The sequence below is a fragment of the Anticarsia gemmatalis genome, chromosome 24, assembly GCF_050436995.1.
Source record: "Anticarsia gemmatalis isolate Benzon Research Colony breed Stoneville strain chromosome 24, ilAntGemm2 primary, whole genome shotgun sequence".
Classification (NCBI taxonomy): domain Eukaryota; kingdom Metazoa; phylum Arthropoda; class Insecta; order Lepidoptera; family Erebidae; genus Anticarsia; species Anticarsia gemmatalis.
The window spans coordinates 4,449,662-4,469,058 of record NC_134768.1 but is presented as its reverse complement, the minus strand read 5'-3'; the positions used below and the strand labels follow the sequence as shown (position 1 = coordinate 4,469,058).

The window sequence follows — 19,397 nt, the reverse complement described above, 5'->3', positions numbered from 1 at the left end:
ATAGAATGCGGGAAATTCAGTATCAATTTAAAAACCGTGTGATAGTAGGTGTTCTGCAAATCTAGATAGCACTACTTATTAATAATTTAAATGCTTATCTAATGATCAGTGATTTCTGATACGTAATAAATTTAACCTGATGAATTACGTCCTTCAAAATTTCCCTAATTGAATTTTGTAGACGTACGGGCGTCTGTAAACGGAAATCGATAAGGATTTATTTTTGGTTCAATATTTCTTATAGACACCTGGCTCTAAAACTCCGTATTTACTGCAAAGTGCGATAGTGTTACATAATAATTAAGTAAAAATAATTGTATGAACCGCAAAAGTCCCAACTTTGAGGCATCAAACTTAACGAATTTTACTCGATCATGCCATCATTTTTAGCAAAACTCACAACTCTATTCGAGTAAAACTGTATGTGTTAGAAACATGAAACAAATAAGAAATATGTAACCGCAAGTTTGAATGAAACTCGTTCAATACGGATAATCTTATCGTGTATATTTACAGTTACAAGTTGAAACAATGGTATCGCAGTATTAGACCTTCATTTTCTTTTTCTTTGGCTTGATAGGAAGAGGCCCGCCGATCTTGAACACCGTACTGAAATCATACAAAAACATTTTACTACAATATTGTTTTGGATATTGTTTTGTTTTGCATGCCTGAGAGTTCTTTAGAACAGTTCTTCAAGGTATGCAAAGTCCCCAACCTGCAATCGGCCAGCATTGTAGACTCAAGGCCTAACCCTTCCCTCATTACGGGAGGAGACCCTTGCCCAGCAGTGGGACATTAATGGGTTAAATTTATTTATTAGTTATCGTTTTGGACATACTCAATTAACTCAAGTTATTCTGGTCACTTTATTGTGTTGTCATAGATTTATAAGTAAATAAAATTTTTGATAAATAAATTAAATACTATGAAATACTCACTGGCATGTTGTACATATGGGACTAAATTTGCAGAACACTGAAACAAAAAATACACAGCTCAATCAATATAAACCATAACGACTTACAACCAAGATTTATTTTCCTCTGACAAATTGTGTTTTTAGGGTCGAATCAGACTGTTAATGATATTACCAATTTATCCCTCTTGACTTGCATAATTGATATGTCAATTGCGCAACATTGTCGCAATCTACAGTATTCAGGCCAGATACAATGCATATTTGCCCGGTTTCCGAGGCAAAAGAGACTACTCCCGCACTAAGAATTACTCTTATGTCGCAGGGACATTTACAAACAACGGTTACAAAGAACAACCAGACCCGAACCAATACCGAATAGCACTAATAATTGTTCCGTGTGGGAATCGAACCCACGACCTCCCGACGCAATGGTAGTACCGCTAAATGTACCTCAGAAACTGGGTGATAGATTATCAATCAGGTTGTAACGTACCACTAAGACATACAGAGCACACGTAGCCAATAGTGAGCAGTTCCCGGTGGCAGAAGCAAGCGGCGCGGTAGTCCACGCGTCCTCGACCTGGCAACACTAGTTTAGTGCGCTCCGAACACTCCGGTAAAAACACCCACTGGAAATTACACACATACATAATATTACATATATGAATAATAAACAAATTACACACATACATATTATTACATATATGAATAATAAACAAATTTATATATCCCCTATTATAAAAACCTATTTGTATATCCCCAACTATAGCCCCCAACCCGCAATTGGTCAGCGTGATGGACTCAAGGCCTAACCCCTCCCTCATAACGGGAGGAGACCCTCGCCCAGCAGTGGGCCAGTAATGGGTAAAACTGAATTCTAAGTTTTCTTTAGATGAGAAAAACTGTATTACTGTTAGTATATTAAACGCTTGGCAATAATAAACTCTAGTAACTAGATTTAAGTACGTAGTAAGGTTTTGGTTTGCCGTCAGGCAGGTGGTTCCTGTTGCGAGCTGAAAATCACACAAGTGACTAATCTTCAGTTCTCCATGGCGCATGGCCAAGCAAATAATGTGTTAGTAAACCGAACGAAAAAGTCATAGTACGCGGTTTTCTAACCCTTAGAAGAAAAATATTAGTTTACAAAAATACTGACCAATAGATACTGTAAAAGTCCTTCTAAAGACGGCACTTTGAGGTAAAGTCCCCCAGTGATGTCACAGCCTTGTTGTAGCAGGCTCAAGTGCTTGTCCAGCGAGCACACGTCGATCAACACTTGCTGTTTCTGTAAGAAGAGAATATATGGTTTAGAACAGCTCTAGAGACTATCGAAGGATTCTTTCACTTAATAACAGTTTCAAGAGAGATAAGAACCAATATAAGGATCACACTAATACTTGTGTCCATTCCTATCATATGTTTGTATACCAGCATGAATGTGGGAATCGTCAAAATGATTCTTAAAATTCCATGTCCCTAATTTAAATCAAGTATATACTCAATACAGTGAGTAAGGTTTATTCTTACAAATTAGAACTGAAACTTATTTTAGGACATTTATGCTCAAAGTAGACTTTATAATTGGTTAATGATTACATTAATGAATTATATTTACCTGTGCAGTAAAGAACACGTTCATATAGTTGATGTATTGTGCAGCCGTGTCACTGCTGCCAGTCACAATGAGGATGCGACTGCTCATACGCAAGCCAGGGGGAGCTTCACGACGAAACTGAAACAAAAAGACTTATTAACAAAATACTTAAAACATGGGTTATGCTGGATAATATTTAAGTACATTGGGGGCCAATGGAATATTCCACGCATATTGTTAGTAGTATTATAATATATCAGAAAGTTAGTAGCATGATATCAGAAATAAGTTCTCTACAGTTTCAGAAAACCATTTGTTATTCAAATATATAGCTTAGTTTTATTAACGACTTACTTACCAAGTAAAATAAAAGACTTGTTCTGGAAAACTTTGTAACAGTATCAGAATGACCATGACTGCTTATTAGGTTTGTTTTTGTATACAAAAATTACCAAGAATGGAACATAGGTGTCTTACCTTAGCAATAAAACAAAGAGCCATAGCAACAGCACCAGCTAATAAAGACTCTCCAGGTTTATCTTCTTGTGGCTGACTTTTTATTAGATTTACTAGCCTATAATAAAAAAAAACATGTAATACATATTAAAAAATTTATGTTATAAAAATACACTTTTACTCAAAGAGTGTTATCATATGGCATTTAATCATGAAGGTTTAGTAAAACTTCAAAAGGAATTGGATGAAATTTTGTCTATGTATTCAATACATGGGAAGGGCAGAAAAAAAGGGTGAATGCTGGTAATATGGAAAAATATCTCACCTCATTTTAATAGTTTTTTCAACTAATGTAAACAGTTCATATTGTCCATCAATTTGTCTCACATCCAGAGGTTTTCCTGGTGATGGGTACAGGTATTCACTGAAAAATTACAAAATAAATTTATTAGTTATGTTATGATGACTTATTAATCATCTTTGATATACAAGAAGATAAAGAACTAAAAGAGGGAACTTTTAAGACTATTCAAAATATCTATGGAACAAAGTTTGCATTAAACTTTTATAAGAGTCAAGTGTAGGCTAGACAACAAGTTAAATTAATAAACAATAAATCTTCTCAGTTCCTGATCTGTTATTATAGATTTATAAATATTAGCTTCTTTTTCTTGTGCCTAACTAACATTTTGTAGGGTCGGCACATGTTTTCACTCAAAAACATGTTGTAAAGGAACTTCAAACTATTTTAATACAACTGGCCACTTACGTGCCATCAACCCTTCTTGAAAAATACTGATGTATACCTTTAATAACACATACCTTTTATGAAAATGGCATCCAATAACAGCTAGTTCATTTCTTGATTTCTGCATCAAGTGTGAGTTAGCAAATGCAATGACAGCATCTAGACAGTTTGTTAACACTTTAGGATCTTCAGTAATATACCGCTGATTTGGGTTTGTATCTACTATTATTACTAGCAGGCTACTATCCGAAGGCACTGAAAAAATAAAACAGATTATCTATGTTTTGTTTGGAATTCCTTTTTCGATATTTATACCGCAAATATACATAGGTACGCATTGTACAAGTTAAGTACGATTACTAAAGAACATACATCTGAAGTAGAATAGTTTAATAATATAAACGGGGATTTTATTTGCGGTAAGAAAACCGATACAATTTTTAAGGTTATTTTACAACTTACATTCATCGTCAGCCATTTTATGAGAGATCTTTAGTAGTAATAATTAATATCTAGCAACGAGTAAGTAATTATTTCTGTGTAATTATATGAATAGTATATATTTTCAAGCAAATAGACGAAAATTATTTGTTTGACAATAAAACTTGTTTGTTGCGTGCTTGACAGTTACTATATGACAAATGACAGATTACTAAATGTTGCAACTTCTAAAAATTGGTGATTTTTGTTAGTGATATTCGTTTTGGTAGAAAGTATTAAATGACATTGTAGGTAGATAAAGTAGATAGAATAATGAATATACTGGATCCATATATTAACTCTGTTTACTTCAGATTTAATTAAAGCAGAAGGTTCTCGGCGGGGAAAAAATATCAAATTACGGTACGTAGGTACCACGATAATGAATATTATAAAAATGCTAAAACCTTCATTTGTCACAGGTGAAACCAAACGGAAATCTGTTATAATCCGACAACTTATTAGAGAGTCTTGGCATGCGCAACTTATCATACTTAATGGGTTTAAGATATTCCAGAATAAAGTAAATGTATTAAAAAGAGCTTAGTTAGCTACATAAGTCTATGGGTCACTGATGTTCTAAATTCTGGATTTAGTGTACCTTCGCCAGCGGCAAACCTTACTGCAAGGTTCTTTACTATGTTGTTGGGCTATAAGTCGTTATTGAGTTTAACGCAAATGAATAAATAGATCGCTATGAGGAAAATAGTGTTTCATTATTCTGAGAAGATAGTCCTTATTATGCAAATGAGGGTGAATTACATATAAGGACTATTCTTTGATAAAATGTGTTTTTTGTTATATTCATTAGCATAGCTCTGCAACAAGCAAAAACTGCTGATGTTAGGCTCATTTTCTTAATTATCCTGTCTCCAGGATATCAACATAAACCCTAAGGTCTGGTTACACTTAGTAAGTTAAACGATTTTGAATTTAATTATGCAGCTTTTTGATAAAATTATGTACTTAATTACAACCCAGTCTGCAAACGCCCAAGCAAGAAAAATATTATTTCGAGTCCAAGCTGCGTATTGTCGATTATAGTTATAATTACTTAGGACCAAACCTTAATACCTATAATAAATCCGTCAGCCCTATATTGCTGTATTTGACCTCGCGCGAGGTTGTGTTCAAATCTAAGTAGTCACCACTACTCACCACTGGATTATGACAGAGGCAACATGGCAACTGTTCTACGTCCGAATATTACCTGGGAGAACATTTCTTTTGCATACGCACTTTATGATAAAAAAAGTTAATGCGCCTTGTGTAGTTCCTTTGATAGTGTCTCGTATCTGTGTAAAGCACGTTGCTATTATATTTTTTGTTTAGACGCCTACACTTTTTAATTTGCATCGGTAGGTACGTAAGAATGCGATTCTACGTGAATTACGTTCTTGCGTACAGATTTCTTGAACTTATAAAGATTCTTAAGATACCATTGATTGCAAGGGTTGTCCACAACTGAGTGCCTATTTAGGTATTATGTAATATTTGTGAGCCCGATACTTTTCTAACATCTTTAGAATTGAAAATAAATATAATGGCCATGTTGCCACTAAAAACGTAATTAATTAGGGACTTATAGGCGTCCTTATCAAGCGATACGACCACGGACAGTGCAGGATTAACTTGATTCACCTCAAGTGAACTTATTGTAAAAACATAACAACAAATAATTAATCAAACTAAATAATATTAAATACCATCGCATGTCATCACAGTGTAGGATTTATTAATTTAAATAATTGTTTAGAGAGCACCTGCGGACAGATGTCAGTTGTGGTCCGATACATATTTGTCAAATGCGCATTCTTAGCATGCTTGTCTATGAGGAGAAATAGAGGCAGATACATCATTCTTTGTACCGACACCCATCGGTTTGACTCGTGCGGGGCATGATAACCATCGCGGCTAAAGAATTGGGTGGACTTATTTCGAGTGGGTGCATTAAAATCGGTTATTTTAATGCCTTTCGTGTTGACTGCTTCTTGGAATATGCGTTGTTTTGTTTACAAAATTATGTAAAATCATGTTTTTTTTGCAGAGTGAACCATAGAGTACGAATAGCGTGAAAACGGAAAGAGTGAACTAAAAATATTTGCATGACAATTGGCAGGTGTACCATCATTAGCAAAATAAATGTCAAGTGTCAGTTTAGTCATTTGAGAAACGGTACCCACATTTTTCTCCTCCATTTTCAGAACTTCAAAGTCCATATATGGATATGTCCTCAGTATAATATTAAACATTTAATGTAAATTTGGGGCCTTAGTCTAGAAGGGGTGCAGTAGCAATATCAGCAGTGGTCCGGTGTGTGTATTTGTACTGTATTCGTTTCTGAAATAGTTATAGATTTAGTGACCTGAGTGACAGAATTGAATAGGGAGATCTTAATGTCCATTATTATTTGATTTCTATTACATCTATTAAAGAACAAAACACGTAAAACGATGGTAGGACAAAGCTATTTGGTGAATAGGTGACATCGAAACAACACCATTACGTTGATTTACACCACTCCGTTTATCAACGAACGTAAGACGGGAGCTTATTATTACATCCGAATTGTATTTCATCGTAGCGAGATGACAAACCGGCGATACGGCGCCAAACTTATGTCATCTGTCAAAATACATGTTAACAGTACGACGAACGGTAGATGAGTCGAGACGATAACACCACATGAATAATATTATACGAAGGATGTGACAAGCTCTGCTACCTGTCATTTTACGACATTGTTTATGTACGGCTAATGATATGCCTCATTTGAATGTCTTGGTGGTCCGCTTCGATAGAAAAACTTGCCAGTTTTTGCTCGCGCTGTTGTTCGAGCAGACTTTACATATCCAGCAACTTGTCCTGGATAAGTACAGGCATTACAAAATTCCAACGACATTACTCTGTAAAGTATTTATTAATTTTCACGGTCCTTTGCATCTGTATATAATTAACAGTTCGAAAACTAATCAGTATATTAAGTGAAGGCGGACGGTAATTGAATAAGATTTTACGAGAACATTGTTTACAAGGCTTCGTGCCAGAGGGCAGCGACGGTACATTAGCGCGGGCTTTCGAAAATCAAAATGAGAATAAGAAAAAAAGGCGGGAACGAAATAATTATGCACGTTCCGTTTCGTAATGGGCGTCGCGCTACCGTTTCGCTTTAATAGCTCGCTTGTTCTGAGAATTTAATTACGCTCAGAGCTCGCCCAGATTAGCCGGGCGCGCGTTCCGTTTTGTTAATAACTCTAATAATGGATGACGCCCGCGCTCTCCGCTGCATTTATGTTATTTATTCCGATTATAACGCTCCTACAATTTTATTAAAATATAACAATGGCACATGATTTATTTCAAACGTATCTAATATCAATTGGGTGTACAAAATATCAATATTAATAATTCAATAACGAGCTCCCAAAAACAAATTGTCTAACCGATAAGACATTGGGTCTGACACAAACAAAATATAAAACGATTCAGCCTTAATAAGAACCGGAGTCCAGAGATGAACACAAAAGAAAAAGATAACCGCCTATTGTTTTTTATCATGTTGTCAATATCGCGCGGCCAAATTTTCAATATTGGAATGCCACGATTCGCCAATAAGAAGCGGGTAAGAATTGATTTATTGTCCAATTAGCGTCGGTCAGGTGTGCCAACTGCCAAGATAGTATCAGACTGGCCAACCTAACTCGGCTGCAACTACTATTTCTTTTGGCGCGTTCCGTTTAAATGGCATATTGGAATCAAAAAAGAACCTTTACACCATGCTGGCCGCGTTTTCTGAAAGTTGAATTTGAAATTCTGATCATTCGCGGCGAACGTTTGCTTAAGTGGAAATCGATTTGAATTAATTGTAGCGCCCTGCTTTTTATCGGACAAGAACTTTAATTTGATAAGATTTGTTTTATGTTCCTTATTTTTATAAAAATTTAATTGCAGGAGCTAAGAGTGATATTTTTTATTTTTTGTGCTCATATCAGTCTTCTTTGTAGACAATGTATTGTTTGAAATTGTACTCACGATGCTGAAAAGTAAATTGACTTTGTATCAAAAACAAATATTATATTCCGAACAATCGTATTACGAGCTATAATAGAAAATAAACAAGGGGTGACGGGATTTCATTTATCGACCCAATACAACGTGTTAATAGCTCCTCGATAACTTCGTATCGCATTTCACGGGGAAGCGATTAAGATACAACCGTACTGAGGTTTGATGCTCCCCCTTTATTTATTGTAAACCAAAATACATTTTGTATTTAAAACTACAACAGATTTAGTGTTAATCTGTTAATAGAACTGAACATTAGTTCAAAGTTGTTCATTCGAAAACTGAACGCGATATTCATGTCCGTTAGCTTTAAAACTTTGTACCAAGAACAAAGGAGAGTCTGTTGTTCTCGCAGACGCTTCATAGTTTCTCCATTACCGATATCACCCCACTCGGCAGTCAATTGCGTTGTAAACTCATCCTAATGTATTAAAATATTGTCTGTTCAAACACCTCAAACCTCAACGGAGCTGTTAAAGTCAATTTCAATCTTATTTACGACTTGCGGGAACTCATTGAGTTATTTGTGTAATATTTGTTTAACTCTAAACCGCTTTCCGCTGTGCAATGAAGCCTCTGTGCAATAATTTCGCTACCAAAGTTGCCTCAATAGAATATAGTCGGCGGCGAGGCGAATTGTTTGCGGGTAGTCGATAGATTCCGGTAGCGTTTGACGCAACGCGGTCGCACTTGTCATTTGCTATTGAGGACTGGGCCGGCGCGAACCGCACAGATATTGACGCTCAATCATATTATTGCGATGCTGAATAAAGTTATCTGAAGCTCGCTTGAGACTCGATACTTTGAGTTTAATGTTGTTTACTGAAATGGAACTGCGACTGCATTGATATAACTTTTTAGCTTTGCCACTACTAACTGTTGCATGTTAATTCTAACTATATTGTTTTTGTAGAGTTTGTACACTGGGTTTTGGTGTTATAGACTTTAACATGAAACTTTCAATAATCACATATTGAATCGAACAAAACGTAAAGCAATTGAAATAATGCCTGTTATATCGAAAGAAAAACGTAACCAAACGGTAACTCGATACACACAATTTTCCAAACACACATAACATTACACCATACGCTCTATTAAATAGTAAAGTCCCTATACGTTAGAAAAAGACAGTGATAGGCCACCCCCAAATACGTTCCCCGCAATAAATGTGCGGGAAAGAAAGAGACGTAGTAATAGCCGGAAATTAGCACTCGTCTATCTTTCATTTTACACCCCAAATTTTCTTATTCCAATTTCCTCTCGCTACGAGAGTCCCCATTTTACGGGCCTTAACTGAACAACCGAACAACATTCCAAACTAAACCGAGTCTACTTCGAAACAAAGTTTAAATTTGTTACTTGTGTTCGGCGATCGTTACGGCGTTTTCTATTTGAATGTGTTTTAGAACACTCTGTCATTTGAAATGAGTCATTTTCTGATAAGAATGCCCTATTGGCTGAGACGTGTGCGCCTCGGGCCGCGCGGCCGATAATGCCATTTCCGAATGTAGATAGCGAATAACTTGGGTGTCGGTTTTTGCACTGGAGTTTTAATAATAAAGCATAGGGGGAGAGCGGCCGAGATATGGAAATGAGCGTGTGGAGGAGAGGAAATTTGAATTTATACACCAGCTAGTTTTATTCATGAGGGTGCGCCTCCGTCGTTTACCGAGATTATTCCGACAAAATTTTACTATGATAATATGATATTTGTGTTACACTTTATTCTTTTCTTGTGTTACGATCCGTGACATGTTCAATTAGTTAAGTTTAATGATTTTGTTTTTTTTACGATGAGGGAATAACGTGATTTGTATTTTCATTGATAAATTATGCAGGTATGAGATAAGGGGTTAAGGGATTTAAAATGCCAGCCATGTTTTTTTTTAATAATTTAAACTGTTCATTTAGTAAATCCTAGGTCTAGATAGAAGAGTACCAACACCTACTTATGAGCAAATAAAAAAACTCTTTTTTCATTTCTCCACATCACCTTATGTTACATAAAAATGTCTGGTAAAAAATCGAAAGGCGGACCTTTGAACAAATTAACCGTGTCAAAAGCATGTCATCGGTCAGGTATCTTATTATTCACACTATTGAGAAGTATTCTTCATTCACGTGGGAGATTTTCAAATTGTCTCGTTTCGATTGGCGACCTGTATGAGATTACTTTCGCGCCATTGGTTTATAAACGAAGGCTGTTTGGCTGCGGTCGATGTCCCGCCGGTCAACTCCATTGGTCATTATTTGTTGTCGTAGTTTCGTGGGAATATTGTAGCAGTTGGTTGTTGCGATATTTTTTAGGACACTATTATTATGAATATAGAAAAAGAAAAAAAATCTGTAGAACTTAATAAGAACTGAGGTCAGCGTAGGCGTCCTGAAGGACAATTTAATTGTGCTGTGCCGTCTATTGTGGTTGTAAAAAATATAATAATAGGTAGGTATATGTATGAAATTGCTCGAATTTGTTTCAGAGTACGGCTAACTAGATGGTTAATTCTTTCTATAACATTAATTAACTAAATATTTTAAGTAAATATTAAAATGTAATAATAACATAACGATAAAACGTGGAATGCATTCTGATGCGACTTTTAATATACTTACATAATTTTACTAAAGCAATAAACCATAATCCATTCGACTCATTCATAATATTTTTCACCGTTAATAGCCGTACTACATTTTTTGTTAATGCTCTCGAATGCTCCACGTCCCTCACAAAAAATATCTTAAGATCATAAATAATAATACACAACAATACAAATTTTTATCGTCCGAAAACTCTATTGCACAGGTGGAAAAAAAGTAATAAATAGATTCATTCATAAAAGGTTCATTCATTCACAAAATGCAAAAAAGAATGTCCAATGAGTGGACTGCCTACACTGCGTATTGTCAAGTAGTCTATAATGTCTTCATTTTATTATCCCGTGGGATTTCAGAATGTGATGATGAATTTTACCATAAAATGGATTTTATATTTGGAACGTCTTTTGTCATTTTTTATTAACATTCATTCTTTTTTTCGTAGGAGGTACCAACCGCACGACGAAGTGAAATGTAGTCATAGACAACATTTAAAAAAAGGAGAAATAATGTAATTAAATAAATAATGTCCAGGCCAGCTTAATCAAAACTTATAATGTAATGCCATTTTACATTTAGATAATGATCAGCCATTAATCATCACCCTCCGCGACAGCGTGGATTAGTTGTAGCAATATGATTATAATAACGCAGATGAATTCTAATCGGCCATATCCCACAGACCCCAGTGTAGTTTACATTTTGCAGTAGATGGGAAATAGTAGTCAAAATTAATAATTCGTTGTAGAAATTAATAATTTCTGTGTGTAGTGTTCTCTAGGCATGGTTTCTGCTTGTTTTAGCAGGTATCAATTAAATCATTGTACCTGGGTAGGTACAATTTTATACACGACTCTATCGCTCTAGATTAAATAAAGGCATAGTAAAGGCTAACTAAAATAGTATTTTTTTAATCCATTTTGCGACCACAGTGGATGTCAATGAACATAAAATGTCCATGTTTCTACAAAAAATTGTTTTATGTTTTTTTTTCATTCGGTCTCTTTTATATTTTTGTTAAATAACAACATGTCAAACACTTAAATGCAAGCTAATTTAAAAAGTATCAAATAGGTTCTCAAGTGCACGTATTTCTTAAGTTCTTACTGCTTCGATTACAATCTTTTACATGTTTCCTTAATTGCAATATCTCGGAAGATCAATTTATAAAAAAGAATAGTTTTAGTCGATATTCAACATATTTTGCAGTCAGTGTTTTTGCCTAAATCTATACTAATATTATAAAACTGAAGAGTTTGTTTGTTTTTTGTTTGTTTGAACGCGCTAATCTCAGGAACTACGGGTCCGATTTGAAAAATTCTTTCAGTGTTAGATAGCCCATTTATCGAGGAAGGTTATAGGCTATATATCATCACGCTACGACCAATAGGAGCAGAGTACCAGTAATCTATAGGCTATCTAACACTGAAAGAATTTTTCAAATCGGACCAGTAGTTCCCGAGATTAGCGCGTTCAAACAAACAAACAAACAAACTCTTCAGCTTTATAATATTAGTATAGATTACGTGTTTTAACACACTAAATAGTGAACTAAATACCGTTAGCTTATTTAAAAAAAAACTAGTTTAAGTTTGGGAAATCGCCAATTACACTTAATGTATTGATTGTGTTATAATTGCAATTGCAATTCGCTAAGCGCTCTACATTCGGTGCGGCGAAATTATAATAGATAGGTATACTAATTTCAGACCCATAAATATATTTTATTTAGGTACCCAGTCTAGTGTAGTGTAGTGTAGTTTTGTGTTCTATTACTTGATAGAGCTTCTTGTTTTGTAGAAAATTGACTTCTTACTCTTAATGCTTTTAGATTGATTAGCTTGATGTTGATATTCACGGAATCTTTCCTCCGGTAATCCCCTATTCAAATAAAATTAAATCATAACAGGTTAAATTATATTCACGATAAGTATATCATTTAAATCTCTTTAATTACATATTAAACAGTACGATAATGTTTGATGACTTAACTTGATACCTATCTGAGTTAAATAAGATTTTGAAGCACCAACAATTCTAGAAACAGTCGTAATAATAAGATACGTAGTAATTGGCTACACAGTATTACTCAGTTATCTCCCGGGCCGGTTATAAGATCAACTCCGGTAGCTTTCTAATTAATCTGTGCTCGTAATGATCTCTATAAGCACCCACCATGTGTCGCTCTCGGAATATTTTTACCCAATTAACTTGTTACATTCTCGCTTCCGAAAATGTCTTCCATAGTTGTGGAAAAAATCAAAGGAGCGTTCCCCGAAATTCGACCATTATCGACCGTTACCTCCCAAATAGAGCGCGATCGAAACTCCCGATAAACCCCTTCTACGTGGACTCTACTAATTGGTGCAATAAATTTGGGACAGCGCGACAACTCAGATAACCCATTACTCCTCCATCTCGGACCTTATTAGGACCTCTGGCTTCCGACCTGTCATAGACCAAACTTACGGACACACTTCGGAGATCTGTCAAACTTGATGCCTCCTCACATCCGATTCTCATCTCTATCGACGTCCATCGAGGGATGAACGCGTCTAGAATCGCTTCAACGGAATCGAACGCAATAAAGAAACGTCATCTCGTTTAAATTCCAATTTCGAATTTAAAAAACTCCCAGCAGGATGCACAGGATACTCGACCCTACGGCGACTATTTAAAAATAAAAATCTCTAATGAGGAGCGTTCGGAAACGTGACGTGCCGGTGACAAAATGTTGAAGGGATATCGATTTTCAGCATTGTAAATCGAGTCCTAATAGTATTCGATAAAGTAGAGTTTCGTTTATGGAATTTGGGTTGTGTTGGTATCGTTAATATAGAGTCGTCGAGAGCGCGCACCCGTTTGTACCCGCGTCATGCGAACGGACGCTTTTTGTCGTTTTTAATTATATTTATTGTTCTCGTTATTTATTTATTGTTTTGTGTTTTAAACCGTTCTCGCTACCGTGCGTGCATTTTAACGATTTGGACGGAGATAGCGGACGCATCCAAATTAGGCCGAATGTGGTTTCGGAGGATGCAAATGTGGTGCTTTGCATACACATGCAGAAAAAACGTCCCCATCGATATTCAGAATGAACTCGAATGAAAACATCATTAATGTTATGCAAATGACCATGGTAGGGAATTTTACTTTCAAAATTATTCAAGGTATTGTTTTTTTTAAATGCGATTCTTTACAGTCTACGTCGTAATTTTATTTTATAAAAATAATAACGACCGACCTACAGCTTAATACTGCTTTAAGTTACTTTGTTGCAGTGAAAATGGGAACATATCGTTAAAAGCGATGAAGCTGAACCATTATTTATCGATAATTGTTTGTAAAAACCAAAGAAAAGTAACACTAAAGTGCATATTTGCAAACAAAGGCCCGTCAATTGTATCCAATAAAATCGATGAGATGGCGCGTCACTCGCGGCTGCACACTGCACCCTGGGACAATGTGGAGAAATGTCAAGATATTCCAGTACTACCAACTCACAGAAAACTCTGACATTCTTTTTTTTAAGTTCCATTCTGATTGGCGCATTGAAAGTACCTTTTATTACGACACACGGAAAGTGGGATAATTATTTATAATGTCAACGTTTAAAAGATCAAATTCGTCATTACGTGCCATAACTCAAAATTGAAATGGCTTTATAAGTAACTCTGTGGGCAGTCGTCGTCAAAACATAGGTTTTATGGCCCTTATATTCTAAGAAAAAATTGGCGCACCGTATTTTGCAAATAATGTAGCTGTTCAGGCTATTATATTGAAGGATTAACACGTATTGATCGTTTAAAAACTTTGGCGCAAAATGTTGTTATTGTATTGCTAAATTATTACATTATAGACACTAAACTTTCAGCAACGGCTTAATCAAAATCAAGAGCAATTTGTTTGACTTTCTTGCTTAGTACATTCTACTGTTATCATTATAGGTACCCTTAAATGCTACGACAATGTATCACAAAACAGTCGAAACCTAGCCTATTATTCAATAATACTTACGATTACTCAAAAGCTATTTCTTTTCTATATTATGAAAGGATCAAAACTTGTAATCCAGTGTATACGAGAATGAGTTTAGTTATATTAGTGAATGAACGAGGGAACACAATGACTCTGCGGGTTTCGTTCAGGGAGGCATTCACAGAAGTGCACCTCTATTAATATTTGATAATACACTGCTTCTGTCAGACATACTGTCTGGCTTTTAGCCAATAACACTGGGCTTTTTGTGATTAGAATCGTGCCACCCTTATGAGAGTCATGTCGTAAAGGTGCTTCTAATTTTACAATCGATTATGCTGAAATAAAATAATTTTGTAGCAATTTTTCTTTTATTTTATTAATATTATGAGTCGATTATCCTGAAAATGTGTGTTCATTTGTGTTATACATCTATTTACCTAAGTGGATTGGCTCAGAACGTAATTAAAAAAATATTGCATGTCGAAAATGAAAACAAAACCATCAATAGACAATCCTATTGTCTCACATTGTTGACATGTACAGATAAAAACCGAATAATTGTTGACACCAGGAAAACAGTATCATAGATTATGATATAATTAACAAGAGAAAAGCATACCATTTCTAATTCCTATCGTGGATGCATTTGTCGGCACCAATCAATGGTACACGTCATAAAAATCTAATAAAACTCGCAAAGAAACAAATGTTCACACAATTAATTTTCTAACTCAATATCAATGAATCCCACAATAGCTCATTAAGACTTCCTATAGATTGTTTTAATACTTTTAATTGTAAAAATGTCTCGAGTTCTTCAGTGGCGTCTGTTCTGTGAAACAAAAAGTACCACAGGTAACATATAACGAGAATCATTAGTAGATTGTCGTTGGAGTATTTATATTAACATTCTTAAAGAGAAAAAGTTGAAGTTCCTGTCTATGTTATACGTTAGTTGGTTTTACTTATTATCGAGATTTATAGCACGTGAGGAGACCTGCAAGTTGTATGCTAGAATTTAATGACGGAAACTGATACCGTGTTTGGACTGTGTCCTATTATTATGATTTTTATTTTTTATCAGCCCTTTATGTGTTCTACTGCTGGCTAAAACCTTTCCTCTTTCCTTCGAAGCGTTTTTTATTATTACGATACAATAAAGAGAATCGTTAACTGGACTATGTGCTAAAATTATGCGTAATAACTATAGGTACAGTATGACTAACAAACAATTAAGAAATAATTAATGTATGTTTATAGACGAAAACACTGAAATAAATTACATAGCCAAACTAATTTTGTTTTTAAATTATCCTCAAGCGCGTTATTCTAATATATAAAAAATACTTACCTTTATTTTAATGGTAACGAGAATAAAAAGTAATTATAAAATAATAACTGACATAAAAACAAGTTTAATTACAAAATTAATAAGTATTTAATTTGATAATGACAGACAATATGGCGGCTTCCGAGTGAATGAGTGAACGAATAAAAATGTCAGTCATTTGCGGCTGGCCTGCTGCGACTAATTATGAACGATTTGGGAACCATTTTAATTACACAATAGAACTGCGATTTTTTTTATGAGCACGTAATAATATTTTATTGGTTAGACAACCATTAAGCAGTCGTGGTTGGTATCACAGTGTAATTAATGTGTAATTTAGTAGGTTGTAAACTATACGCCTTCTTTAAAATGAAAACAGTTAACTAAGGCAGCCAGTTTTTTGTATTTATATCTACGCTATGCAAAATTCTATTTTATTGGAACATTTATAACAATATCCGAGTAAAAGACATTAAATAGACCATCATTAAATTTTCTTAAAACCGATATTTTTCATATAATGTTTCTTTTAAGCAAGTTTCTGACTCTAAGGTTTATCGACACTAACAATCTCACAATTTTGACTTTACGCTTAGATAAGTTAATACTAACAAAAACTGAATTTACATCATTAATTTCACAAATAACAATTTAAATTAAGTTTATATTAGCAGTTGATAGCAAATACAAATTATATTTAATTACAAAGATATTTATTCCTCTCAGAATTCTCCGTGTTGGCCGACACGACAAAATTCACGAATTTTAATTTGGCCTCACTGTGTTTATACGATACTTTTTGGTGATACGACTTGTTGCAGTTTAAATGCCTTTATGGTTGTTTCGCAAACATTCTATTTCATTAATTGTCTCCGTATATGAGTTTCGAGACAATACTGGGTTTTACTGCTTTTATATAAGTGTTAGATTACCTATTTGCCAGATAAAGTGACATGATAAAACAAGTGATAAAATTTCATCTGATTGGCAATTGGATACTTACCCAGAAGTGATGAAAACTACTCTAAATGAAATAGATATATTTGATTGAATAAAATTAAAAATAAAAATTAATTAAATTAACGACTTTCAAGACTCCATAGTCTTAATGCAAAGATGAGGTATATCGACAGTAAAAAAATGTGATAATTTTTACAATTCGACTGAACGATTTGATTAAGGCAAAATTGTAAATTTATCTATAATACTTTTAAAGAACTAACATAAAAATAGCGTTTAGTTAATAAATTGTCTGGTTATTTCTTTTGTGATTATTACCAACGTTATTTTAATACCCAGACGGCTAATTTAATTAAGTTTAAAGAAGAGCTAATATCAATGTCCTATTATTATAGTTAATTAAGACTAAATATAAGTTTATTATGCTAATTATGCAAATCACAATTTTATCATAGTTCACGAAACTATAAAGTGTTATTACCTATATTATATTATAGCTAATAAGTTTCATAAAATGAGACTCATTTATTTTTATTGTGCATCTTTATGGCTAATAGTAAAACGGAACAAATTGAATTAAAATATTATGACAAATGTAATAGCGGGCAGCGTTAAAAATCTCGACAAGATTTTTCAACTGTCACCGCTTTTAATCAAATCCCATCTAAATTCATTAAACGTAGTTGTAATAATTTATAGAGTACTTAATCTATTTAACGACACGTTTAATAACTTAAACATGTTTGAAATAGTATAAAATTTCACCCGCCCACTACATCAGACCAACGACGCTATATAAGTTTTTTTGTGGCGACCGGTCTTTGGGGAACTTTGTCAACCTAAGAATTATACTCAGTAGTCTTTAGCGAGTCGACCAAAAAGTGTATGGAATTCACTTCGACAGGGTTCCAACTGTTGTCGAGTGTCGATCTCAAAATCCGGTAGCTAAAAGTAATTTGTGAAATTACTTTCTTAGAAGCGGAGTCAATTAAAGGGTGTATGTCGCTTGGCCAGGCGATTTCAGACAAACTGGACCGTCGATTTGTTGTTTTTTTATGAATGTTTGTTTAAAAGGTGTATGGCCAGGGTTTCAGAGATAAGGAGTGCGGTAGAACCGAGGAATAATAATAATATAGGAGACAAACCTGACGAGATTGAGGACGAAGGCAATCAAGAGTTTTCTGAATTTGCATACCTGTAGTAGCGTAAGCTCTATTATGGCATTATTTTTACAATAAAATATATGACTATAAATTATTATTATGGACTAGCATAACGTTCTATGATATATTTCTATATTTCTTCGTCTGATTGATTTTGGGGAATAAAGTATCATCAAAATTATAAGACTCTGTCAGGACTTTGTCATCTGCGAGAAAGCATTTTTTAAAATTTCAGATTGGTAAGTATATCGGAATTAAAGTATTTTCCCTTTTCATTTTTACACTGATATCTAACAATATCTAAACGTAGAGCGTTATAAATTAAAGAGATTCACTAACTATACTATATGTTTTTTTGCATTTTACTGGAAGCCATAAAATCGCAAATTAACGATTTTTTATAAAAAAAACAGCCAGAAGTTCAGTCATAACGTGTGAATTACTAATTTTATGTCTTCCTGTCTCAGTTTTCTATCACCCAAAGTATGTGTTAGACAAGGACAGACATATAAAAGGTATTCCTAATTGTAGTCTTTAATAGCCGCATGATAACGATCTGTATTGGTTAAAAATGATATTGTGTAAAAAGCGGGCGGTGTGCCACTACTGGGAATCGAACCGACTAATTAGCGAATGGACGAGTGCACAGTTAGTTCACAACACTTGTATCTGTAAAAGTAGCGTTAGCAGGAAAAGGTTTATTTTCTCACTAGGTTTTTAAATTGTGTATACTTAGTACAAAACTCCTTTATGATAATAATGTTAGTTGTGTACCAATCTAATCAGCTGCTCTTTATGAACATTTTAGTGCAATAATAATCCTTATGTGTATGTTACTCAAGTCTTATTGCCTGATTGAAACTATTCATAGTGATGAAAGATCAATCGAAGGATCAATCAACTAAGATTTATTTTTACCCAATTTCAGTGACCCATTTTAGAGGTCGATAATTTGTATGAAATTTCGTTTCTGCGAGTGCTAGGAGATTCAAATGTTGCGTATGGATTCTTATAAGGACATAGGTGCTATGCATCTACTTTATAACGTGGACAAAGTCGCGGGCCACAGGTGGTCTAATGTTTGTTTGCTTATAGAATTA

The 19,397-nt window shown here is 34.4% G+C and overlaps 1 protein-coding gene across 1 annotated transcript; it reads right to left on the bottom strand.

Moving 5' to 3' along the window:
• Nucleotides 1-486: 486 nt before the first annotated feature.
• On the bottom strand, nucleotides 487-4,345 carry Tfb4 (transcription factor B4). Its single transcript, XM_076130456.1, has 9 exons — nucleotides 4,183-4,345; nucleotides 3,795-3,975; nucleotides 3,298-3,396; nucleotides 2,994-3,090; nucleotides 2,538-2,654; nucleotides 2,079-2,207; nucleotides 1,416-1,551; nucleotides 942-978; nucleotides 487-609 (listed from the first exon to the last, which is right to left on the bottom strand). The coding sequence occupies exons 1-9, from the start codon at nucleotides 4,196-4,198 to the stop codon at nucleotides 546-548; spliced, it is 876 nt and encodes a 291-aa protein (XP_075986571.1). The 5' UTR covers nucleotides 4,199-4,345; the 3' UTR covers nucleotides 487-545.
• Nucleotides 4,346-19,397: the final 15,052 nt, after the last annotated feature.

Coding starts and splice junctions, on each gene's coding strand:
- Tfb4 (XM_076130456.1), bottom strand. Junction 2,655..2,993: donor CTCTTTGTTTTATTGCTAAG/GTAAGACACCTA, acceptor TTTTTGTTTCAG/TTTCGTCGTGAAGCTCCCCC. Junction 979..1,415: donor GTGCTCTGTATGTCTTAGTG/GTACGTTACAAC, acceptor TTTTTGTTTCAG/TGTTCTGCAAATTTAGTCCC.